Source organism: Ixodes scapularis, unplaced genomic scaffold (assembly GCF_016920785.2).
Source record: "Ixodes scapularis isolate PalLabHiFi unplaced genomic scaffold, ASM1692078v2 PGA_scaffold11__112_contigs__length_91849675, whole genome shotgun sequence".
Taxonomy (NCBI): Eukaryota; Metazoa; Arthropoda; class Arachnida; order Ixodida; family Ixodidae; genus Ixodes; species Ixodes scapularis.
Genome location: NW_024609837.1, coordinates 33,847,367 through 33,872,307, shown reverse-complemented (window position 1 = coordinate 33,872,307; position 24,941 = coordinate 33,847,367). Strand labels below are relative to the sequence as shown.

General features: G+C 49.2%; 1 protein-coding gene and 1 pseudogene across 2 annotated transcripts; one reads left to right on the top strand and one right to left on the bottom strand.

The window, feature by feature from the left end:
- Window positions 1–4,603: 4,603 nt before the first annotated feature.
- On the bottom strand, window positions 4,604–10,307 carry LOC8037567 (zinc transporter ZIP1). Of its 2 annotated transcripts, none has more exons than XM_002412344.5 (4): window positions 10,120–10,307; window positions 8,753–8,915; window positions 7,132–7,333; window positions 4,604–6,213 (listed from the first exon to the last, which is right to left on the bottom strand). In XM_002412344.5, exons 2-4 carry the CDS (start codon window positions 8,872–8,874, stop codon window positions 5,569–5,571), a joined length of 969 nt encoding a protein of 322 aa, XP_002412389.4. In that variant the 5' UTR covers window positions 8,875–8,915; window positions 10,120–10,307; the 3' UTR covers window positions 4,604–5,568. The 2 variants fall into 2 exon arrangements, with proteins under 2 accessions (XP_002412389.4, XP_040073606.2); XM_040217672.2 differs by lacking the exon at window positions 10,120–10,307 and adding an exon at window positions 9,975–10,113.
- Window positions 10,308–21,393: 11,086 nt separating this feature from the next.
- LOC120846044 lies at window positions 21,394–22,641 on the top strand (annotated as a pseudogene).
- Window positions 22,642–24,941: the final 2,300 nt, after the last annotated feature.

The window sequence follows — 24,941 nt, the reverse complement described above, 5'->3', positions numbered from 1 at the left end:
AGCCCTTCGACTCTAACAAAGAAAAAATGGCAGGGGTGGAACGGCTGCGCCATTTGCGCCATTTTGCGCCAGACGGATGTGTCTGCGCCATCCTGCGCCATGTTGCAGAAACTGCGCCAAAGCCAATACCTTGCGCCATTATGCGCCAAATCGCAAAACGTCCGCCCAAAAAAAAAAGTTATATTTTGTCTTGGTTTCGGTTTTTATCGACTCGATTGTCAACAATGAGGGCGTTTAGCCTGGTCGGCCTTGCAATCCGTTGTTCTGTTTATTCCCCTTGTCTATCCCGAGTCGGAAGCGCGCGAAAAAACTCGGATTCTAAGCGCTACACCACCTGCGACTGGATTGTTACTCTTCAACCATAAGCGGTAGGGCAAGTAGGCCGAGGTGAGGTCGAGTCGTTAAGCGTCAGATTGCATGAGGCTCTGCGGCCCGGGATCCAGACGTCATCCAGTCGAAAGCAAATGAGCAAAATATTCCTTTTAGTGCTTCATCGTTAGGAGTTGGAACCGCATTCTTGCAAGATAAATCGTGATTTGATAGAACTGAAACGCGGTCCGATCCGAAACCTTGCCGGTCAGCAGCTCTACTTATCTGCTCGGCGTACTTTAACCTTGCTCCTGCTTATCGCTTCAAATACGATAACTTCGTTAATCGCAGTCTGCTGCTTCGATATCGAGTTTGCACAATAGGATAAACTCGAAATTTGTTGCCCTGTTCCTCCGTGCAACTGCACGTCCGTTGCTTACGCACGTCACGTGGTTCGCACATGTAATTACTATGTCGAGCACATGTGGGTTGTGCGATAAGCAGAGCTGGTTTGCATCTTGAGCGTCTGAAAGCCACTCAGAAAATATCAAGGACGCTATCTTCAGAAACATAGAGTACTTGCTGTTTGATTCTCATTAAGGCTCACAAAGTTTCAAGTTTTCGCATCTGTTACACTGTTATCCAATCTACCTAGGTCCCTAACCGCTCATGTTCATCTCTGCTGCTAAGCACGATTGAAATTGCTTTCGTGCTTGTGTAAGATACAAGCTGAAGTGCAATGCAAACTGATCTGAGCTGCTCCTAGCCTGCTCCAGAATGTAGTTTCAGCTGCTCCCAACCTGCTCCAAAACAGCTGTTTCAGCTGCTCCCGTGGCTGCTCCCAAGTACATTTCATGAGTTCCACCCCTGAAATGGACAAAATGAGCAATTGCTTCTATGCACTGCTGGAGTGCTGGTGGAAGGCAAAGCAAGTGGAGAAAATCAAGGAACTTAAAAGTGGCTAGATCCAGCACTCTAGTTGAGAACCCCCAATATAAATGGGTTAACCCTAAATCCGAAATCTACCTGCAACCTGTCTCTAAGCCTATAACCAAGTTGTCTCGTCAGACTTGTTGAATAAAAGAGCACTTGAAGCGTTTACCCAGTCAGCCAGCATAGATCGGCACACTCTGTAAAAGACAGAGTGTGCCAATCTATGCATGCTATGGCATAAATGAAGGACTAGGCCTTGGAGATACTCAAACCCAGTTGTTTCTGCTGGGATAGTGTTGCAGCAGACAATGCTGGATAAAGTACATCTAAAAAGTATTGAAAGTAAAGTACAAAATAAATGAGGTGATGTACTTCAAGAAAAGTAATAAGTACACTGGGTACAATGTACTTGGAAGTAAAGTACTATAAATACAATCTACTTTCAAAGTAAAGTGCAAGTACTTTTCAACACAATCTTTCATAGCGATTTTTTAAAGCGCAGCTCTTGGGCGCCCGCTTCCCGGTTGAGTGGCATCGCCATAACTACGCGCATTGCACTATGGGACATTTCCCCGCTAAAGTTAGCGGGAAAATTCATCCGCTAAATTTAGTGGGAAAACTTTTCCACTAAACTTAGCGGGGAAACTTTCCCGCTAAGTTTAGCGGGTTAAATTTCCCCTCTAAATTTAGCGGGGAAAACGACGCAACAACTTTGTGTCACGTCGCCCATGAACAAATTCAGCGGCAGGAGGAGGGGAGGAAGAGGAGGGGCATACCCTCCCCTCCTCAAGAGCTGCGCTCCAGTTTCGCGTTACAGAGATTTGTAAACATTTCATTTTTTAACTGGTATGCATTTCCCCAGGGGTAATCGGGGGTGAGCCACTTATTTTTGGAAATGGTGGCGAATATTGGAGGTAGTCAAGTGGCCACAAGGTAATTTTCGGAAATGGTGCCAAATTCGGAAGTGTCCCTGACATCTGAATTTGGTGCCACTTGCACTGGATTGTTGCACCCAGGGGGGTTTTAAACGTACTAGGAGAGAGAATGACATCAGCCTCCGCAAGCAATCCTCTTGTGGACGAGTGTCCTCTCCTTAACAAAAAAAGAGTGAGTGTGCAGGTGAGCTGGTAATAATGAAAAGTAAGCTGAAGTGGTTCTGTATTTGAGTAAAAACTCTTGAATCGTCTTCATTTGGCCTCCAAAATTACGAATATCGAGATTATTTTTCAGTTTCATGCACAGAGGCTGCATAAAATCATTTTTAAAGTACTGCTGAAGCCCCTCCTTCCTGGAGCGTTTCGTCATAAAAGGAGTTTTTCAGAATCTCCGCTCTCACGCATCTTCGGTGCCTATAGATGCTATGCACGCGCTCTTGCTATTTTCAAAAAAGTCAGTAAAATACGCCACATCTGGTGTCGGTGCATGGAAATGTACCTGGCAAGCTTGCAATTGTATGCGCTTGGAGGCAGAAAGAACGATTGGTCGGAGCTTTCTTGTGTTTTTCGCGCTTAGTTACATCTTCAGGGAAAACAAACGTGATATTAAGATTCATGGGATAAAAATACTCTAGAATTCACCTCTTAACTCGTTTTTATTTTTTTTTTCAAGTATCTCTTCAGCTTCCGCCCGAGTCTGTTGTACGAAAAAGTTAAGGAACTTTCAAGTCGAAGGAAAAGACAACACAGGAGAATGTCTCAAAACATTGCGACATTTTCCTGCTTTGTCTTTTTCTTCGACTTTAAAGTTTCTCAATTTTTCCGCACAAGAGACTCGGGTGTCGCATTGAATAATTGACCTCTCCTAATGTCTTAAACCTCCTTGCTTGCGCTAACCAAGTGAGAAGTAGCGAGTTTGAAAATCTAGAGGAAAGCCGTCCCCAGAACAAACAGAGCACTGCGTCGCCTGCTCGCGTTTCTGGTGAAACTAAAATACCCCTCCCACTATTTCTTCAGAGTTGACAATGCATCATTTTGTGATACAAATTTAAGGAGACCAAATTTGGGGAATGTACTTTGAAGTCGTAAGCTATACTTTCTTCGGAAAGTACTAAAAAAAAATACTTCAAGTACAGAGAATGTACTTCAAGTAAAGTACAGATTTTCTAAACTTACTTCAAGTAGTACTTTAAGTACAAAAAGTACTTCCCGACACTGCCAGCAGAGGTAGTTAGTTACTCCTGGTTCGAGAAATATTGCAGTAACGACTGGCTTGGTGCATACTCTGCTAAGGGAAACTCAAAAGCAGGCCGACCAACAGGATCTACTCACTGGCCGAGTATGTATAGGGAAAGGTGTCACATCTCCAACTGGTGCGATTAGAATCCTACACTACCAGCCATACACCTTGGTGTCCCCTGTCGGTGTTTGGAGGTACTCTCAGTACATAGTACTTAAAGTACTACTTGAAGTGGGTCTACAAAACTTTACTTTACTTGAAGTACATTCTCCGTGTATGTATGTACTTTTACTGAAAGTATTTTTTTTTTCTGGCACCTTCCAGGGCCAAGTACGACTCAAATTCAAAGTACATTTCCCAAATTTGGTTCCGGTACAATTGACCCCTTTCAAGGACCATGTGCTTGCGTCTTTGGTTTTCCCAGTACTATACACAGCTTCTGAGGTCGAGTATAAGAGTTCACCAACCTACAACAAAAAAATGGCACATCATCATGGGAAAACGCACTAGTCTTTCGAGACGTCATCCGGTCATTTCTCCGAGTAAAGTAACAATGGCTACAAAACCAATAAACTGCGTGCCTTATAAGTTGACTGTGTTAATTAGTTTGCCAGCGACAGTAAAACAACTACCCTGTGGCCACTTGACTTTATCCAACATTTGCCATTCCCAAAAATAACTGATGCCTCCCCATATACTCTGGGGCAATGTATACCAGTTTTAAATAATGTTAATAAAAAATAGTCTATAGGGGAATGAAAGGGCACCATGAAATATTGTTAAAAAGTACTTTAGCTTAGGAAGTACACATTGCGACACTCTTAGCGCAAACACGACATCATTGCATTTTCGCATTTTACTTTTAAATAGTATTAGCGAGCACGAAATTCTATCGCTTACATTTTAGAACTAAATGAGCTCTTTCTGTAGCAATAATAACTTGGACGACATCCCTTACTTTCAAAAAGAAAAACTGAAAAAAACCGGTGATCACTTGTTCGCGCCAACAGTGTCACGCTCTGTACACTGTACTTCTAGCATTTTACTTCAAGTACATTGCACCCGGTGTAGTTACTACATTACCTGAAGTACATAACCTCCAATTTACTTTGTACTTCAAGTACTTTTTAGCTATACTTTACCCAACACTTGACCCAAGAGCGCATGTAGAAAAGGTGAGTGGATGCAAGCATTGCTGTCGTCTTTATTTCTGTGATCCATAAAAAAACAAGAGTTTAGGCTACTCCGAAGTTACCCGCAGACTCCCGAAACATTCACGCTTAGATTCTCGATATTGCTTACTGGCTTCCAGCAAAAGTATCACAATATTGCTTTTTGTTCTTTTTATATAGCTCATATATTATATATCTAATACCTCGCAGCATACGAGCTTTCGCCACAAAAGTGATGTTAGAAATTAACATTTGGGCAGATCATTTCGCTTCCGACAATTGTTCCGGGCACAACAACTCCTCTTTCGTCGACACATGCCACGGCAGTGGCTTTCAGTTTATGAGTCGGCACGTCCCTCTGTTCGGGGAAGGCAGACGACGTAACGCAGCCCGGCGCGACTTCGCATGCAACATTGCAGACGCCCTCACCAGTATGGCCAACTACTCCTAGATAATGGAGCTTTTAGGCTGGTTCATGCAGCACTGTTTTCTTACGTTACAAAGCCTACGTCCTCTTACGTCGAGATACGGCCATGAGTCGACGGCACATCTGTGCTTCGTATTGTGCGTGCCAAGCTACTCCTTCAACTGGTCACAACGCTCAATACGAAGCACGGATGTGCCGGTGACTTGGAGTCATATCTCAACACAAGCTTCGCAACTTACGGAAACGGTGCTGCATGAATTGGCCTTTTGTGCCGAATTTCTGGCGTCACCTAAAGGAGACGAATGCGGGGCACAGATTAGACGCACTGTCTGGCCGGAACTCGCGTTAAATCGGCAAGAACGTGATCCCCGGCCGGACGCCGACGCAGCGGTTGTGTCCAGCCCTCGTCCCTTGCGGGCTTTCTTTAGCGACGCAGAACCGCCGGTACTACCGCATTGCCGTCTAGACGTGCCGGTGCAGCCTCCAGTTTTGGGGGGCGGGGAAAGCGGCGGCGGCACGCGTGGCGAAGGTGCCGGCGGGTGTCGTCTGTCCTCAGGAGTGCGGGAAGGAGAGGCAGAGCGCGGTGACAGCCACCACCCCCAGCAGCACACCGAGCAGCTTGAGGAGCCGGTGGCGAGAGTGGCTCATCTCGTGGGGCAGCACCTCAAAGAAGGTAACGTAGAGGAAGGTGCCACAGGCAAGCCCCTGGAGGACACCTTCCAAAAGGGCCGCCCCCGTCTGCGGGGTGCCGAGCAGCAGCAGCATGGCTAGCCCCATCCCGAACGGGGCCATGGCCGCGAACGTGAGCCCGCACGCGGCCACCCCCACCCGTCCCAGCCTGCTGTGGGCCAGGTTGAGGCCGAGCGTGACGGCGAGGACGCTTTTGTGCACGGCGATGGCCGCGAGCAGCTGCGCAAGGGCAGCGCCGTCTGGCTGGAGCCCCAGCGCGATCCCCTCGAAGACCGAGTGCAGGGAGAGAGACAGCACGAGGACGAGGGCACGGAGAGTCGAGTGGGAGTTGGGGTCGTTGTGAATTGAGGGGGAACCCTCTTCGGCCTCCTCGGGGGGTGTCCAGTCGCCGGGTAGGTGCTCGACGCTGCCGTAGTTGGCCACGGGCGCAGCGCCCAGCGGGGTGTGGGGAGGGTGGCACCCTCGGACGTGGTGTATTTCTTCACCCTCCTTCCAGGACAGTGTCACCTGCGACGAGGGGGCGATGTGGGTAGGTGCGAGCCGGCAAACGCACGGCTCCAGGCCGCGGGATTCACTCGACGTTTGGGGTTGGGCATTTGCCCACTTGTTCGACCGGGAATAGGGTTAGTAGTGTTAAAAATTTGTTTGTTTGCAGCGACTAGAACTTGTTTGGGAGACTCGCTCTCGAAAGTCAGACTCATCGCACTTGCCGGAACCGAGTTGCTGTAACCCTAATGCTGTTATTGTGCCACCTCTCGGCAGTCAGTCTATTCCGTTAGTTCGTAGTTCGTCGGTTTGTTGGGGGCACACTACTCGTTTTGGGACAAGGGGGTCGTCAAAGGATCACTTTGCGGACACTGGCAAGATTATATTGTTTCTTGCTCTCCTCCGTTTGGCTATCTACAGTTGCTGGAGTGGCCGCTGTGGCAGGAACTGCGGTGCTACAACCTTGTCGAGCCTGACACTGAAATATGGGGTAGTGCTAGTTCTCCACAGCAGGCTCCTATGTCAGTTTCCCAAATGAGTTGTTCTGTACTCCATTTCGACTACAGCCCCAGCAAGCTGATCGGAACATTGGAGTGAGGCACGCCACAAAGTATCGTCGAAGTGTTATTCTGTAGACCGCTCGCCTAACAAAGCGCCACAAAATACACGAGGAGAAGAAAGTGGGTGATACAGGGCACCCTACATTGTCCACTTTCTTCTTGCATTCCTTTTGGCGCTCTATTAGGTGATCATGAACCAACTGGCCCGAATTGCCATTTTAATGCTGTGGAGAGCTGTTACATGCTTTCGCTTCGTCGCTGTGGTTGGGTCGACGGGGTCGTAGCATTCGCTTTTTGTCAAGTTATGCCGAAACGAAGTACAGCAACTGATGTTTTGTGGTGAAAGAATCCGACGGCAAGAAATGTAGCAAGCGGTCACCTGCTCCATGACAAGCACGAGCAGAAGCCCCAGGATGCAGAGGAACTCGAGAAGCGGAAAGGCCGGCAGGTGTCCCCAGCGCTCCAGCAGCCCCTTGTCCAGCTGGCTGCGGGCCTCGGGCAGCAGGTGCAGCAGGCAGGTGGCCAGGAACACGCCACCTCCGAAACAGCTCAGCAGAGACACCCCCGTCTCATAGACGTGCCTGAAGAGGGGGGGGGGGGGGGGGTGAGCGGTGTCAACACGGTAGACGACATGGCACAGAACTTGCTGCGGGCATTTGCTGGCTCTGTACTGGTAAATGCCAGCCTCACTCTCTCCCTCTCTCTCCCCAGCGCTGACAAACTGACAGACACCACCGGGTTTTCATCAAAACTAGCCTTTTTTCGTTTTAGTCGAAGGAGCATTGCACAGCTGGCGTGGGCCCAGAGAGGAGAAGGCGCCGCGGTACGGTAGAATGTGGGCATGCTCAGTTGCCGTTCTGCTGTCACTAGTTGTTTTTTGCTCTGGCTTTCTGTAGTAGCAGTGTGTGGGTTGTGATGTGTATGTGTAGTTAAAACGATGGATGCCGTTCCATCCTCGAGTGATAGAGATGTGATTCCTTCCACGGCTGGTATGGATGTGGTTCTTTCCACGAGTGTTATGTGTGACCGTATCCAAGAGAGTCGACATACTCTGAAAGGCAAGAGTACAGAAAAGGGGTGGAAAAAAAATGAAAAGGGGTGAAAAAATAATAAAAATCATGATCCATTCCACTCTGTGAAGGTGGATGGACCAGTGAAGCTGTTCAGCACACGACACAGACGTGACACAGGATTTTGAACAAAGGTACGAACACATTTATACACAATCTTCATCGGTGGTGTTTGCCGCCTGCCACCGTCGCTGACATTCTCGTTGTTCCCGCCGTTGCTCTTCAAAGACACATTGCTCGGCCTTCCCATTACGATGAGAGAAGAAAAGTGAAATCGAAAATGAAAAACGGCAACTTGTCTTTCTGGTTGTTTATATACATTTGTGTGGACGACTTCCGCCGCCCCGAGGAGCCCGAGGAAACTAGGCACGCGACGGGACCACCACCCGGCGGAAAGTAGATAAGTGCGACGGAACCACCCTCCCCGGGAGAGCAGAAGGAAACGAAGCAGGCAAGCGCTTGGAATGACGGCAAAGAGAGGGCGCTGCGGGTTTTTGTTAACGCACATGAAAAATCGACAGAACCCTAGCCATATACAGCTTTGCTGTAAAAGGGGTCATAAACAAGTGGTAAGGGGTCAAACAAATGAAAATGGATGATAAACGAATAGAAAGCGGTGAAAAGGGGGTGGGGAAGAACAAATGCTAGCGCATTTTCATCCGATGAATTCCATTGATCGCCAACTAATTTTTTATGTCTGAGTCAGTCTATCAGAACTAGCAAACTTTTATATCATCTATTTGGTTTCACTGTAAGGCGAACCAAACTCTGTTATTTAACAAGTACAGTGTGAACATGTTACACTTCACTTTGTGTGCTATTCTTTGAAGCCATTTGCTCGGCTCTAATATTTTTGAGTGGGTGCCTGCAAACAGCCCACCGCCGACAACTTGCCAGCACTCGTGCTTCTGGGGGACAAGGGGGGATCACCTCCTGTGGGGGTCTTGGACACGTCTGATGTGTCCCCAGAAGAAGAGGGGCAGGAACACCATGGCCAGGGTGAGGGCAAACAGCCCCACCAGGGCAAACAGCTTCCAGGCCTCCAGCTCCATCTCTGCCCGGGGGCCAGCTGGAGGGGGCAGATGCTCGGAACCTGCGTGTCAGTCGGGCGGTCTGGGAAGGTTCTTGCAATGGTCACATGTCAGCTTTGTTTGTGGGAAGTGCGACTATGGTACTCAGGGACAAGTTTCTGTTGTTATGCATGTCAAAAGTGTGGGAGCATGTGCTAGAGTGCCGATTAAAGCTGCGCATGCATAATCCTTCTCTTGTCAGAAATGCCACAGAAAGTTGTCTCTAAGTATCAGGAGTATTCAGTAGCAGCTATAGTTGTGTGCTCTGAAGTGCTTTCAAGATGCAGACAGCGAGTGTTTGCCAGATTCCTTTCACTGTAAGAACTCTTGTTCATTGCACATGATAAGTTGCTCTATCTATAACTTGTGCTGATGACCACATGTGAACCGTCAGCTTTTTGGTACAGGCTTTCCCGCCTTACTGCAATGCCTCAACTTTGTGGAGTTGGGAGTTGAAACAAGTATTATTTCAGTTCTCACTATTTCAACCTCGCAATTTGATGTGGCAAAACCATGTGTTCTAAACGGGCTCCAAATAAAAAAAAAAGCAATTGATCTGTTACATAGTTGATTTCACCCTCCCCGCTATCATGTTCAGAGCGTAGCACAAGCCAGTCTTTGCAAAGATGTTAGACTCGCGGTCGGCGTACATCAGCTACGCACCATTTTTCGCACTGCATAAGCCAAGCATTCGAGTCAACAAAATACACGGCTTGCACCTGACGTCATCGCGGGTCATTTTTACCTATTCTCGAACCGGAAAACAAATTGGGCGGTACGTAATGTGTGTTGCCACAGATACGCGTTCAGCGGCAAGAATCATCACAATGACAGCTGATGCGACGTCAACGCAAGCCATGTATTGCGACATAATGGTCCTGTGACAATGCTCGCGGGCGGTCACCACACTCCTCGTTAGGTAAGGTACGGTAAATGGGTATGCGAACTGGCGCCGTGGTCCGTGAACGTTTCACCGCTCCGTCGAAAAGCCGGGGAGACTTCACTCCTCGCCACGACACATCAAGGCAAGCCACGGCGCCCCTCCCTGTGAGGTGTTCCATGACGAAATCACTGGATGCTACCAATCACGGTCACGATGGTCACGAGCGGGGTGGGGAGAAGGTTAAGGTTTTGTTCGGCAAGGCTTGCTCCAGCAGCTGGGGCCGAACGGAGACTTGAAGAAGGCGCCTCATCACATGATCCGACAAACGCCGATGGCATGCTCACCTCGTCTTAGGGGCTATGAGTCATCGTCGCACTCTTTGGCTTCGCACGCAATGACGGTTGGCATTGAGAGTGCCACTGCCTCTTCCGGCAAAAATAATCCAAACTCGCGAAAGGCTGGTTTTCGTTTAATGAGCAAGCGTAAAACAATTTCTAGCCCGACCGCTCGACGCAACCGGCCATCCATCCCGCCCCTGGGGCAGACAAATGGATTGTCTCCTCCTGGCTCTATGAATCCGGATAGAGCTATCGTATACGCTTTTAAAATCGGGTAGTCTAGGATCAGGCGGTCACTTGCGCCATCTACAACAACATGCGAAGGACGGATCTGAGAACCTCCTGGAGAACGTGGAGAACCCAGCCTGCCCACCAAGTTCCGCTCTTGGCGATTTATTGTTTTATTTAACGCATTCATATACCTATGTGTGGGTGTTTTGGGACAGAGGATTCAGAAAAATTTTTCGGACCGATTGTTTGAGATGTGTTTCTCACACGCGCTATTTCTCTAGTGTGTGCGTGTGTGTGTGTGTGTGTGTGTGTGTGTGTGTGTGTGTGTGTGTGTGCGCGCGTGTGTGTGTGCGTTTTTTCTTCCTCTTTTTTGAGAGAGTACTAGTCGTTTTCGCACGAACTCGTGGATTTGTAAAGTTATCCAGTGCTCCAGTGCAGTACAACCGCTAGCCTGGGGTCTTTGGCATGCATCACGCGCTTTACACGACCGCACGCCGGTACGATGCTCAGGTCGAAACGGCAGGGGTGGCGATCGAAACGGGCGAGTTCTACAGCGCGAGCTTTCGCCCCACGTGTTCCGGGCTGGTGTGCGCTAACCCACTCGGCCACCGACCCCCGACCCCCCCCCCCCCCCCCCCCCCCCCCCCCAGTAATACTGCTGAAGCGAGCCAGGTGGCAGTAGGAGTCGGGGATAAGCAGTATTTCAAAAACAACTACTTGAATTACGCATTTCAAATAATTTTAGTGTTTTGTATTTCGCATTAGTTACATATTGGGGAATGCGTTTGTCAGTTGCATTTAAATACAGAAAATGTATAGTTTTAAATACTTGTATTTTAAATATTCGCAAAAAAATGCGATATGGGTCACTCTTCGCAATGGAAGTCATAGGCAATAAAGAGCACGAACCTTGCTGCGCTTTGCTCGTAATGGACATCGAAGAAAAAAATATCGAAGGGAGTGAACGGGATGGGGCACAATTCTTTAATTTTTAGTTGACTGACTTGATTTTAACGTGAAACGTTCTTTGGCTAGGTGTTCGGCATTTCGTGAAGCCTAGATAAAAGCGTGGCCGCGAGCCTGTACGCTGATTGGTTGACAGGTGGAAGATGAGAAGTGGGGTGCTCGGCGCTGATTGGTTAACGGGGAGGTCATGTGACCAGTGGCGTAGGCGAGAAAAAGTGAGGTAGGCGAGGAGAAGCTCGACCACCTGTGCAGCTGAGGGAGAAGAGCTCACGAGTATGGAAGGCTCTGGGAGATCGCTAGATTTATCAGCCCGATTAGCGGCAGTATTGCTTCATTCTAGGAACAATTCTACAAAGTGTACACATAGTACGCGGTAAACTATCTGATGAAGAGCCCCGTGAACTTAAGCGTCTTGCGTCTGGAAACTTGGAGTATCGCTAAGCGCTTGTGACGCTAGAACGTTTCACATATGCAACACGATTTCCCCTACCACTTTGACATAATTTTTTTTTTTCAGAGGTCGCATTAACTACATTTTGTTTGACAAGGCTTTGTTCGAGTGAGCCTCCGAGAATTAAACTCATACTGAACGCATATAATGTTTTCTGACGTCATACCATGGGCGGATTTGGGAGGGGGGTTACCGCCCCTACACTTTTTAAGTTCAACTTGTTTTTAAGGAAAAAAAAACCCACATACACCATCTTTTTTCAGAAAGAAATGTTTAGTTTTTTGGTGACATGGCGAATATTAGGTAAACAAAATATAGCTGGGCATCGTTCCAGTGTTGCGGAATGGGCACCCCCATTCCATTCTAATTCCATTCAGGGGAATTAGAGTTTTCGATAATTCAATTCCTTTCAATTCCTAGGAATGGAGACACTGGGCCCATTCCCACTCCTGGAATGGCTGAATCATTCCATTCCATTCCTCTAATTCCTAAACGTAAAAAATTGGCACTTGACAGCTACATTGTGTTGCCGGCGTAAGCAGCATTAAACTGACATTACAAATGCAGAGACAATTGCAAAAAAAAAAAAAAAAAAAAAAAAGAAAACTATATTCCTGAACATTTTTACTAAGCGGACCGCTGGTGGCACAAAGTGTTTATTTACAAACAGCAAAACTTAAACCACTCATTTTCTTTTCTTCAACTCTTTGCATTTAACTTTTAGGACATACGCGGCCGGCGTGTTTGTTTGATAAGTCCATAAAAATATCCAGTTCGTGCGTGGCGCAGGAATAAGCTATATTACTGTATTCTTCAAATACAGCAACACGGCTAGTACACTGCTGGAAGCGACTCCATGCACAGTGGCAAGAACACATCCTCTGACAAAATACAACTTCTACGGCGCAGCACGAGGGACCGTATAATATAGACCATGTCACGAAACCTGTTTTAAAACGCGTAAGTTCACGCTTGCTTTATACGAATCTCGATATTTCTTATCATATTCAATTCAATTTTTGGCTGGTTCGCCTGCCCTTTTCCACACTTCGCGCACTCATTCTCGTGTTTCCTCTTCAGATGGCGAATAAAGTTCGATGATGCGCCGACTGCACCGTGTATAGTTTCGTTGCACAATTTGCAGCGTGCAGCTTGTTTATTTTTTTCGCGACTACTGTCAAAAAATGTCTTCTACGATGCCATGACTCGATCTGTATTTTTCTTGTCTTCTCGTCCGAATTGTGATGTTCCTTTTCGCGCTGATCGAGCGGCGGGCTCAGGCAGCAGACGGTACCAACCGAATCATTCTTCTGCCTCGGTGTCGGTTGTTCGCGTTGTGGTGACGGGTCGCGCAGTCAGCGTCGACAAAGCTAGCTTCGCACCAAGATACAATTAACGGGGTAATACCGCACCGTTCGAATTGACATTCCCTGTGTTTCCTCAACAGCACCGCCCAACTGACTTCTCACCGCCTCAAACAGGCTCCAGGACGAGGAGCACGAATGCAGACCGGATAGCCGAGACGCGCGGAAGCCAAAACCTCAGTGGCAGCTAACAGTTGCCCGCACAGAACGTCGCGCCTCGTCTGGCGCGGAATGGTCTTTCCGCAAGTCTAGTCAGTTCGGTCACGCGACAAGAGCGGTGACGATAGTCTGCTTCACCTTATGATGGACCGCAACAGACAGCACGAGAGCCATCAAAACCAATCCAGTGCCTTCTGAGTGTCGCGTGACCCTGCAGTCCCGCTCAAGGTGCTGGATTGCCTGGGGTGACTCGTAGCGTCCGCAGCGGCCCATTGCAAAGTGAAACGAAGCATATGCAGAGACTAAAATCAATGGAAATGAGCGGGAATCCGCTAGCTTGCTTGTAACCCCAGTCCACTAAAACATATAACACAAAAAACAAGCATCGGAACAAAGACCATGTAAAAGGTGGACTTACACTACAGATTCAGTATAACAAAAACAAGCATCGGAGCAAAGCGCAAGAGGAGAAGAGGGAAGTGAATCTCGCTTTGTTTTAATGCCGAAGGGCCGAAGCAAACCCACATTTCGCACTTCAAAGGAGTGCGCACGAATGAACGTGGAAGGCAGCAGGGTTGGCTGACTGCTAAACAACGCTCCTCGAACTACAGGCTGAAACAAGGAGACGCCAGGCTCTTTAAATCGACCGGAAAATTCGGTTTCTTAACCTATCGCGCTACGACTTTGTGCAGCGTTGCCCACAGATGGTGCATTTTTTTTTTTGTAAAATTTGCGAAGAGCGAAGTTACCTGAGGAAAAAGTAAAGAAAGAAAAAGGCTTAGCTCCTATCGAAATGCAGCGACGCCACTGATCTGCAAACAACACGGCGCCGTTTCGCACGGGAGACAAGAGACGGCGCAAGCGGTCGCGACGCCAACTGCCACCAACGAACGAGCAGACGACGCCGAGAGCCGGCCCTTTTGCAGACAAGGAACTGCAGTTCCTTGCTGTTACCGCGCCTGTCTTTTTTGTTTCTGCGACTGTCGCCGCCTGCAGAACGCGCGCCGCTTTTGAGTCGAAAAGATCGTCTGCTAAAAAGGCCTGCTCTCGGCGCCGTATGCTCGTTCGTTGGCGCAGAGCCGTTTATCGAGAGAGTTGGGCCATACATTGGTTTGAATAGGCGAGCATCTCTGGGCCAACCACAGGCCGCGAAACAGCCCCTAGCGGTGGTCGTGAACTCTAAATTTGTGACACGAATAATTCAAGCCGTTTTAGCGTCGCTAGAGTTAAAAGGTGAAACTCTCAGTGACTGAAAACTTTGTGCGTGCGAGGTTTTCGTCACGCCAATATTCAAGTGTAGAATAAACGAACGTGCGCTCCAAACCAGGGCCAACTTGCTACAAACAGCGTCTCAGCTGAGACGGTGAAAAGAAGCACTGCCAAAGCCAGCGCACGAGCCGAGCGGGACTCCGCGTCTCCAGACGCTCGCGCGCCCAACCCTTTGCACTGTTTTCTTTCCGCCAGTCACTGGACGCTGTTCTAACAAGCCAACATCAGCAGTGTAGACAAAGGCAAGGGCACGATCGCGTGGCTTTGGAAAGTGGCTCCTATGCACGAGTTCTCGTACAAACAAAAGCGTTTTGCTAAGCTAGGTTCACGCGCCTGTACCCATACCTCGGCAAACCTCACTCATGAGGGCCCTCACTCACCCTCACTCACCCTCATCTTCACAGGTGAGGTGAGGGTGAGTGAGTTTCTGAACCAGGAAAATTCATGAGTGTGAGGGTGAGTGAGGGTGAGTGAGGGCCGTGAGGGCTGTGAGGCCCGTGAGGGCCGTGAGGGCGGTGAGGGCCGTGAGGGTGGTGAGGGCCGTGAGGGCGGTGAGGGCCGTGAGGGCCGTGAGGGCGGTGAGGGCCGTGAGGGCCGTGAGGGTGGTGAGGGTGGTGAGGGCCGTGAGGGCCATGCAACTCGGAGCAATTCGAATGCGTTTGAAGCGGCTGCATCCAATCAGGGACGCAAAATTTTCACGTGATACCTCGTGCCGGTGATGATGACACCGAAAGACTTGGTTCTGGTTTGAAATCGATAGTTTTTTTGGAAATAAACTGTTTCAGAAAGGTGCATTAGTATTCTTAACGAGATTTAAATGCATAAAAACACGTTTATAACGCGTAATTGTGTCTAAATAGTGCAAGAAAATTAAAATTTTATGATGACGATGGCAAATTGCAGCAATTCGTTGCTGCGTGTGATCGCGGGCGGCCCGTGTTGCTGGTGTTGCGACGTAAAGTTTCTGGGCGAAATTGCCCCATCTGAAGCTGGCCTGATCGAGTGGCGTGAGGGCCATCACTGCGTGAGAGGTGTGAGGGCCGCAAGGGCGGTGAGGCGCGTGAGGGCGGTGAGTGGCGTGAGGGCGGTGAGTGGCGTGAGGGCGGTGAGCGGCGTGAGAGCCGTGAGGGCGGTGAGGGCCGCGAGGGCGGTGAGGGCCGTGAGGGCGGTGAGGGTGGTGAGTGGCGTGAGGGCTATGAGTGCGTGAGGGCCGTGAGGGCGGTGAGGGCCGTGAGGGCGGTGAGGGCGGTGAGGGCCGTGAGGGCGGTGAGGGCCGTGAGGGCGGTGAGTGGCGTGAGGGCCATGAGTGAGTGAGGGGCGTGAGGGCCATGAGGGCCGTGAGGGCCGTGAGGGGCGTGAGGGCCGTGAGGGGCGTGAGGGCCGTGAGGGCGGTGAGTGCGTGAGGGCCGTGAGGTTCAGTGAGGGTGAGTGAAGGGCTGAAGGTGAGTGTGACTGTGAGGGTGAGGGTGAGTGAGGGGCTGAAAGTGAGTGTAGCTGTGAGGGTGAGGGTGAGTGAGGGGCTTAGGTGAGTGTGGCTGTGAGGGTGAGGGTGAGTGAGGGCGACCTAAAATGCCGACCTCTGCCTGTACCTTTGTCTTCACTGCCGACATTTGTGAGATGGAGCAGAGAGGCCGAGATTGAACGCCTCTATTTCACGCTTTGAATGTCGTTTGCAATATTTTGACGTCGCGGTCTCCTGATTGGTCGACGCTGTGTCACAAATTTAGTTCACGCTCTAAGCGCGGGGGGAATAATCGGCGCTGGCGGCGGCCTTTGCTCCGCCTATTGGCCAAACTCTCCCAATACACGGCTCTGCGTTGGCGGCGTTTGTTGCGCCATCTCTTGTCTCCCGTGCGAAACGGCGCCGTGTTGTTTGCAGACCGGTGTCGTCGCTGCGTTTCCATAGGAGCTAAGCCTTTTTCTTTCTTTACTTTTTCCTCAGGTAACTTCGCTCTTCGCAAATTTTACAAAAAAAAAAAAAAAAAAATGCACCATCTGTGGGCAACGCTGCACAAAGTCGTAGCGCGATAGGTTAAGAAACCAAAATTTCCAGTCGATTTAAAGAGCATGGCGTCTCCTTGTTTCACCCTGTATAGGGAGTATTCACTGGCGGGCCATAGCTGTGTGCGCGAATGCTGAGCGCGTGCAGACGGCGAGCTTGCACAGTTCTTTTGCAACGTGCATCCCGCACCATCAAGAGTGCTGGTCTTAGCAGCCTACTGATGTGAGCTCGTTCTGAGCATGCGCTCTTAACAGCACCCACAAAATGGCGTCCAGTGAATACTCTCTATAAGAAAACAATACCTGATCAGTGATCATCTTTCGGCGGCGTCCGAGTCAACGAGTTATCAGAGCTCTGCGAGTTATCAGTCGCTTCCGCTCCCAACCTCAGTCTGTGCGCGCGCGTGCATTCTACAAACCGTCGCAAAAAAAAAAAAAAAAAGCATGACAATAAGGACGATGAGGATCTGTGCATGTCGGTTTCCTTCTTTGCCGCTCCCTTTACTTTTGCTTGGTGCTTGGTTTCTTGTTTGGCTCTCGTGTAACGCCATTGAAGCCCGACGCCTGCGCGCCCGTGAAAAGCGCCACTGTTACCCCCCCCCCCCCCCCCCCCCCCCCTTTCCTTCCCTCTTTGCCCTTTGCTTTGACGCTTGTTTTTGGTATTGCATTTTTTGCGTTTAAGTCTCTTACGGCTCCACGCGGGCTAGCAGTATCCCGCTCATTTTATTTCTGAGCAACTGACTCGCTGACTGGCTCGGTTTAGCTAACCGTAAACGCTAAGAAAAACGAAGTGCTTATTTTATTTTTATTTCATTCTGGGCAAAAGGCATCTAATTCCATTCCCATTTCATTCCCATTCCATTCCCCTCAACATTGCCGCCATTCCATTCCCATTCCATTGCGGGGTCTTGAAAATGCGGAATGATTCCGGAATCATACCAACTCCGGAGTGGCAACTCCGCAACACTGAACGTTTCACCCTTAAAGGGGTACTCCACCGTTTTTTTCATTGTCTCCAATTTGCTTGAAATTTTGCTAAACTAACCAACAAACATTGCTAAAATAGTATCCCAAATATTAGGTCAAAATATTGTTTTTCCGCGATGTTATTGAATTTACAGTTTTGGTCTTCACCATGTTTTTCAAACTGAAAGTCTCTACTGGCAACAACAACAAAGTGACGTCAGTGGAAGGCAGGGGTTAACTTTTTGGACTACAGAAGTTCTTCCCAACGGATTTGAAGCAGTTTCTTGGTGTCAAATGAGTGCTTTGGTAGCTCGCTCCCGTATCCGCGCTCACGCACGGAACAAATGATTGGCACATTCTATTTTTTGGCTGCTTGCTCAACTGACAAGCCTGCCTGCCACTGACGTCACGGCCCTGAAAAGCGCGCGTATATTTGAATGTTTGTTTTTGCATCATTTTCATTTGCCGATTTCGCAATAATTATTATGAATTTCGCGATTCTAAATAGCATACCGGAGAGAGTAAAGGCCGGAGAGTCAGAAAATATAGTTAGTTGAGGTAGCTCAAAAAATCGGTGGAGTACCCCTTTTTAAAGGGGCCCTGCAATGACTTTTTGACTGGTTTATAATTTGCACTGAACCTGAGCGTACTGAACGTAGTAACTTAATCCAAATTTTCTTTTCTCAAATTTCGCTTTATTTTAAAAGTTATAGGCAAATTAGAATTACAAAAACAAGCAAAAAATAACCTCCTTCACGACGTCGTAGGTCCTGGCTTGAGTGGCCGTGAACTAGAGGAGGAATAGTGAGCTCATCGAGCGCTCATGGCTGCCGCACTCCGTGTCGACGGCTCGAGAGGGCGCCACTAAAGCACGTGTTGGATAGGCTGTATGAAGCGGGCGGCCAGGGCAGCTCGCATTGCATTTGCTGAGCGACTAAACACTAATTCGGCGTAACACTTCATTGGCCACAAACGACAGCAAACACGGGGTAAAGATCAGTTTAGAACGGGAGCCACTTCGGACGCTGACGCACCGACAAATGGCCAAATCGCCAGCAGGGCCCGCGCCGCAGGCCTTCGAAACGCTCGGAACCGGTCGGCGTACATCCGGGACCTTTCTACGCTCCTCGTTCGTCGTAGCTCCTTCGGAGCAGAGTAGCGCAATCTAGAACGCCGTCTCTCGGCGACTAGCGGCGAACGCCCGGAGGTTCCAACTGCGGTCAGAAATGCACGGAGAACGTGAGAAAATCGTTGTTTCTTCAGTTTTGTGGGGATGTGTGGAATGGAAATCATTTTTGACATAATAATGAAACATTTTAGAATAATATGCGATAAGTTTTGTGCCATACAAGGACGTAACTTTTTTTTAAAAAATTGCCTGAGCGGCATCATGCAGCAGACGACACGGCGACGTCACACCATTCACGTGACCCGCTCCGGCCAACCCGAAAAGCCCATCTCCGCTGCGAGCAAAAATCGTCTGCTTCAAACGCCATTGCCTTGGAAATTGCCCTTTCAAAATTTGCACACGCATCCGATATTATTAAAACTTCGATAAAGTGTTTAGCGCTTTACTAACTTCACGACAGACTAGTTTTGAAAAATGTGAACTCGCCGTTAGTTTTTTAATCAGCCGTGTTATGTCGATCTCCATGTATTCTCCCATAGGGCGGGCCGCCTCCTGGAACCCTGAGTACCACGTGACTCGCGCCGAGCCGCTCTGTCGGCCATGTTGTCGGCAAAACACGGGGTTCAAAGGATTGCGCTACTCTGCTCCGTAGGAGCTATATAGTGCTCTAGTCGTAGCCTACAAGTCAAGAAGGTGGGAGAAGCTCCTCCCACAAGCGTGATGCGCCCGTTTAAAATTTCTCCGCGGTCGAAAGAAGAGTTCACTGGAAACGCTCCTTGTTCCGCTTCAATGGATACCAACTTGTCTCCGATCCCACTTTTTAAGAAAGCGACCTTTGTATTCATCGGGGAGGGAACCGAGCCCCTGAAAGCAGCCTTTGTATCCATCGGGGGGGAAGCTAATCCCCGAAAGTCGTATTTGTTTCCGTCGGTGGGGGAAAACTCTAATCTCCCTCTCGTGGCTTCCACAATGCTAAGTCGAAGTCGAAAGATAAAGCAAATATGTACAGAAAGGCAAGACCCTCCTCGCGCGTTGTCCGCGACGTCACGGAAACGGTGGGACGCTATTGGATGCGGAGGTGGCGGAGGGATATGGCATTCCCTTTGAAGGGCATTTTCCGCTACCTTCTTAACCTGTAACCGACTATAGTTCTTTCTAGTATGCGCCGTTTTTTCCGCCGCTTGGTGGCGGGTATGTCGACGGGTCATTTCTTGTTTCCGTACTTTCTAAACTGCATTTGTTTCTTTTCTGATCTAAAATAGTGAACAAAAAGTACTTTCATATATAATTGAAACGGTTCGCGACACTTACGTTTTGTATCTCGACTAAAAAACAAGCTTTTAGCGGCTTTGACCAGTGGCAAGCCCAGGACCAAAGACGTCACATTTTGCGCGCTTTCGGTACCGCGGGTCGCCCTCGTCGGTGGAGGAGGTTTCCGCGTCGTCCGGTTAAAATATGACGCACTGATATTTAGTTACTCTCTCCGTGCCCGCTGGCTTGGCCGAACCCCAAGAGACGTGGAAACCGCAAAAAAGGTAGACGCTTAAATATGATTGCAGGGCCCCTTTAATGTCTCAGAGGTGACCACTGGCTAGATCCATAATCCAAAGTTCTGTGATCACCCGATACAAAGGGGAAGCCGAATAATCCAATTCAATCCAATCCTTTCTTCACGCTGCTGCCCCCCCCCCCCCCCCCCCCCCCCCCGCAAATCTTACATAAATCCGCTCCTGCGTTGTATCTTATGAAAAAGAAATTTGCTTTTTGAAGCTGCAACTTTCTAGGATGTCAAACTATGTAAATAAAATGTTGTTGTACAAGTATTTGAAGATAATCAAATGCTCTCTAGGTATTTCTATCTTGTATTTAAATAGTTTTAGAGCGCAGCTCTTAGGCGGCCGTTTCCGGCTTGAGCGGCGCAACCGCGCGGTGCATTATGGGAAACGTCCCATGATGCAACGCACAGGGATAAGGGCAAGGAGGAGGAGCAGGAAGGAGGAGGCGGAATATGAGAAGAAGGACAGGAAGAGGAGGAAGGGAGATGACAGCTACCCGTTGTGCAGGCAAGTGATATCACCATTCATAAATCATAGAGAGGCGCGTAGGAAAACGTAGTGTACTCGTTATCCAGGTGGCCATCTACATGGGTTCGGGTCTTTGCTGTACCCATCTGTCTCCGTGGCACGTCAGACGAAGTTGCTAAAGTGTGTGCCGCCAAGGTCGACAACGGCTTGTTCGTGGTAGCTTTGTATCTCTCGCCTACGGCAGTCACCAAATATTTCGTGCAAGACAAAAAAGAACCTCTTACCAGTCATGCAGGAAAACATCCCATTGGCCCCGAGGGACGTGCACTCGCTGTCCTGCTGTGCCATCTCGGGGGAGCACGCTCACTGAGACTAATGATGAGGAAATCAAATACGGCGAGCAGTCTTCGACAGAGCCGACAGCAGGCAGGTAGGATGACATCGAGAGTATCCAGAAATACGACGACAACGCTCCAGGCAGGACGATCGAATTTGTCGCTCTAGCAAGACTACGTTATTTTATGGTTATTTCCTGGTTTATTGACCGAATATTTCCCTGGTTTTTCAAGAAGACGTCTCCTTTTTCACCCAATCAGGAGCTACGACTCCGCCCAACAGGGGCCACGTAATATGAGCCTCCCGAATCCACCACAGCCTAACCAGGATGAATCTGGATCTGCCGAACCACATAACGAGCCTGAAAACTCTCATGATAGCGTCATGGATGGCTTTGAAGACGAAGCTGAGTGGAAAACCCAAACGTCGAAGAAGAGACGACATGGCTCAAATTCAAGTGAGGGCGCAATCATAACCTAGCCGGGTTATAATCTCACAATCATTGTTAAGCCTACCGACCCAACCACGATCAAAACCAACATGAACCCTCTGGTACTATAACAAAAGCTGGACAGCGTGGCCCCAGATGGTGTCATCCTGCAGATTCGGCCCAACTACCGATTGATTCTTCTGGTCATCGATGCCAGAAATGTAGAATCCACCAAAGCACTCCTCCAACTGAAGAACCTGGGAACAGTTTAAGTTCAGACTTACGAACCTCCTCCACCATCGGAATCTGTGGGTATTATTCGAGGAGTATCTGCAGACATCGAAGACGCCGATCTCTTGGCAGCCATGCGAGAAAAAGCTTCAGTAATCCAGGTGAGAAGACTTGGAAAGTCAGAAATTGTCAAGCTGGTCTTCGCAACAAAATCCTCACTTGAATATGCCACTGCAAGGCATACACGTTACAAAGGTCTTCCCTGCCTTGAAAAACCAAGGTAGTGTCCGAAGGGAAATCGCTCCAGACACATTGCAAGCACCTGTCTTAAGGCGCAGCGCTGCAGTCGTTGTGGCCGCGACCACAAAGTAAATGAGTGTGCAGCTGAGCAGCCTAAACGCACCAACTGTAAGAAGCACCATGATGCGACATCAAAAGTCTGTGCCATCTACAAAGTAGAAAGACAAATCACCAACTACAAAAGCTCGAAAAAATGTGAACTACACGTCCTCTGAATCTGCTATCGAAAATGACCAAGAGGCCTGTGGAACTGCAAGACACTGGACACTTCAAAAACGATCGCAAGGTTCAAAAGAAGATAAGCAATCAAGTATTCCACTTCATAACGAGGATAACTTCCCTCCTTTAGAAAATTTGACAGGCAAAACTGCTCCAGACGCCTCAGCAGCTCCTCCAGTACAGTCTGGACCAAGCACTCAGCCTTTTAGTGCTTCAGCAGCTACCGCCAAAAAAGGCCCCTCAAGAAATCTTGCCCGGCCAACCGAAAGCACAGTGAGACACCTGCTGATACTAAACCAATATCTAATACAACACCTAAGCCCCAAAGCCTCGGAAGTGCGATTTGTACGTTAGCCATACAGCTACGTACCTTTCTCACGTCTCTCAATTTTCCGTTTGCTCAGGCACTGGTTACAGCAATCGACATGCTCCTGCCACTTGCCAGGTCTTAATCTAAGTAGTCTCGCCTTAACAAGGTCGGACCGCAATCGACGCAAAATTGACTTCCTCACTGCGCAAGGCGCTGTTTAATACCTGAGATTCTTCAGTGGAATGTTAATGGACTACGAAATCGGATAGACGACTTACGGCAATATTTACAGAGGGTACCAAATTGAATTACTAGCCCTCCAGGACACAAACTGCAAATCACAATCGATTCGTCCGTCACCCAATGTTATCTACAATAGTGCGCCTCCGACAACTCTCACATCAACAGATCCTCCAAAGGCATCCTTATACGTACACCGAGCTCTACCTCAATCACAAGTGGACCTGTCGGACTTGTGCGATAACATCGCCGAATAGGTCTCTGTGACAATCAAGAAAGGGAACTCGGACGCCACTGCCATCTCAGTCTACATTAGACCTAACGTTCAGTGGGACCTATCCTCATTGCGTGCAATTCTCGCGCATGCGCACCAGCCACCCTGTTTCTTGGAAATTTTAACGCCCACAACGAGACCTGGGGGATAAGAAAACAACACCTCGCGGGCGACTGCTAGAAGATGCCGCAACTGCCCTTGATCTTCACTGCTTGAACGACGGAGTAGAAACCTTCGTACGAACTGGCGTGGAGGGAAGCTTTCTTGGCCTTAGCTTCACTATGTCCCCAGTACGAGCCTTGTTGTCAGCGGAACCTGATAGCTGGGGCAGCGACCACCTACCAATCAAAATTACTTCCTTAGAAGGAGGCCCCACCACGCACAAGACTTGCAAAGTCACTAACTGGGATGCTTACCGCGCGTTGTTTGCCGAAATAATGTCTCTAGGTAATCTGGATTACACGACAGCCATCTCCAATGCGTTATCCAAAGCGACCAGAACCGTGATCATTCCCATATATCGGCCAAACCCTGACCTAAAATACCTCAAGTTACGTGCCTCGCGACGCCAGGCACAGCGCCGAGCACTTAAAACATCAAAGCAAGAGAACATTCAGCGATATCGAAAGATAGACAGAGTATTCCGGAAGCAAACCAAACGATTACAAAGAAGACAATGGCGGCAGCGTTGCGAATCGCTTCACTCTCCTGGTGAAAGAAAACAAGCGTGGCGCATGGCCCGTGTCCTTGCCGGGCACGCTTTTCCACGGTCACCCGTTCTTGGTTTTGTCATCGCCCAGAACATCACTGTGGCTCAAGCAGTAGAATTTCCTGCCGATGAATTCACCTCTATCCGTGTCTCACCCCAAGGTTATACCGCGCATACTAACACTTTACCAACACCGGCCGAGAGCGACGTGGACTTTACGCTGAAGGAACCGCAACATGCATCTCTTCGCCGCTCTGCTCGCAAACGCACCACTCCAGGGCCAGATGGAATCACCTTTCAGGCCTTGCGCAATTTAAATGCAACGGCCTTTCCGGGCCTTTTGGAATATCTGAATGACATCTGGCGCTCGGCAGTTCTGCCACGCGCATGGCTCACATCTCTGGAGTAGTTCCCAATCACAAGCCAGGGAAGCCATCTGGTGACGTCAGCTTCTTCATGCCTATCTCCCTCACCTGCTGTCTCGGCAAGGTTATGGAGCGGATGGTCCTGAGACGCCTTGACTGGCAGCTTGAGACGTCTGACGCTCTACCTCATCAGTTATCAGGCTTTCGGAAACGGCGGTGCACAACAGACGCGATTGGTGACCTTGTTTCAGACATGGAACAATCAAAGGGAACTGGCCAAACAACCTCGGCAATATGTCTTGATATCAAAATGGCCTTTGACTCTATCCCACACGAAACCATTCTCGCTAAGCTAATCATGCTTGGTATTACCGGCCGATCACCCGCATTCGTTCGTGCATTCCTGACAGGCGTACAATTTGCTTTCACTTAGAAGGTGTGCGCCGTTCGCAACGGAAAGTGGCCCAGGGTGTTCCTCAGGGCAGCGTCATTAGCCCATTTTTGTTCAATGCAGCAATGCCAGCTCTGCAAGAGGCCCTGCAGCCCTTGAACACCCCACCCCCTCTCCAGTCATAAACATCGCAATTTACGCAGACGATGTTGCTCTCTGGGCTGCTGCCCCAACTAGCTCATAGAGTAACATACAGCGAACACTCCAGCTAGGCCTCGACGCTATAGTTGGCATGGCATCTTGGCTTGGTCTTACTCTTACGTTATAGGCCTCCAAAACAGCTGCTCTTAATACCACCCTACGGCCAGATCTTCGATCAACCGAACTTACACGATCAATGGGACAAACGTGACAAGGGTTCGAACATAGTCCTATCTAGGCTTCCTCTTAGATGATCGAGTCT

Coding starts and splice junctions, on each gene's coding strand:
- LOC8037567 (XM_040217672.2), bottom strand. CDS start 10,113: ATGCCATCGGCGTTTGTCGGATCATGTGATGAGGCGCCTTCTTCAAGT. Junction 8,916..9,974: donor GACCATCGTGACCGTGATTG/GTAGCATCCAGT, acceptor ACTGACACGCAG/GTTCCGAGCATCTGCCCCCT. Junction 6,214..7,131: donor TCGTGCTTGTCATGGAGCAG/GTGACCGCTTGC, acceptor CCCTCGTCGCAG/GTGACACTGTCCTGGAAGGA.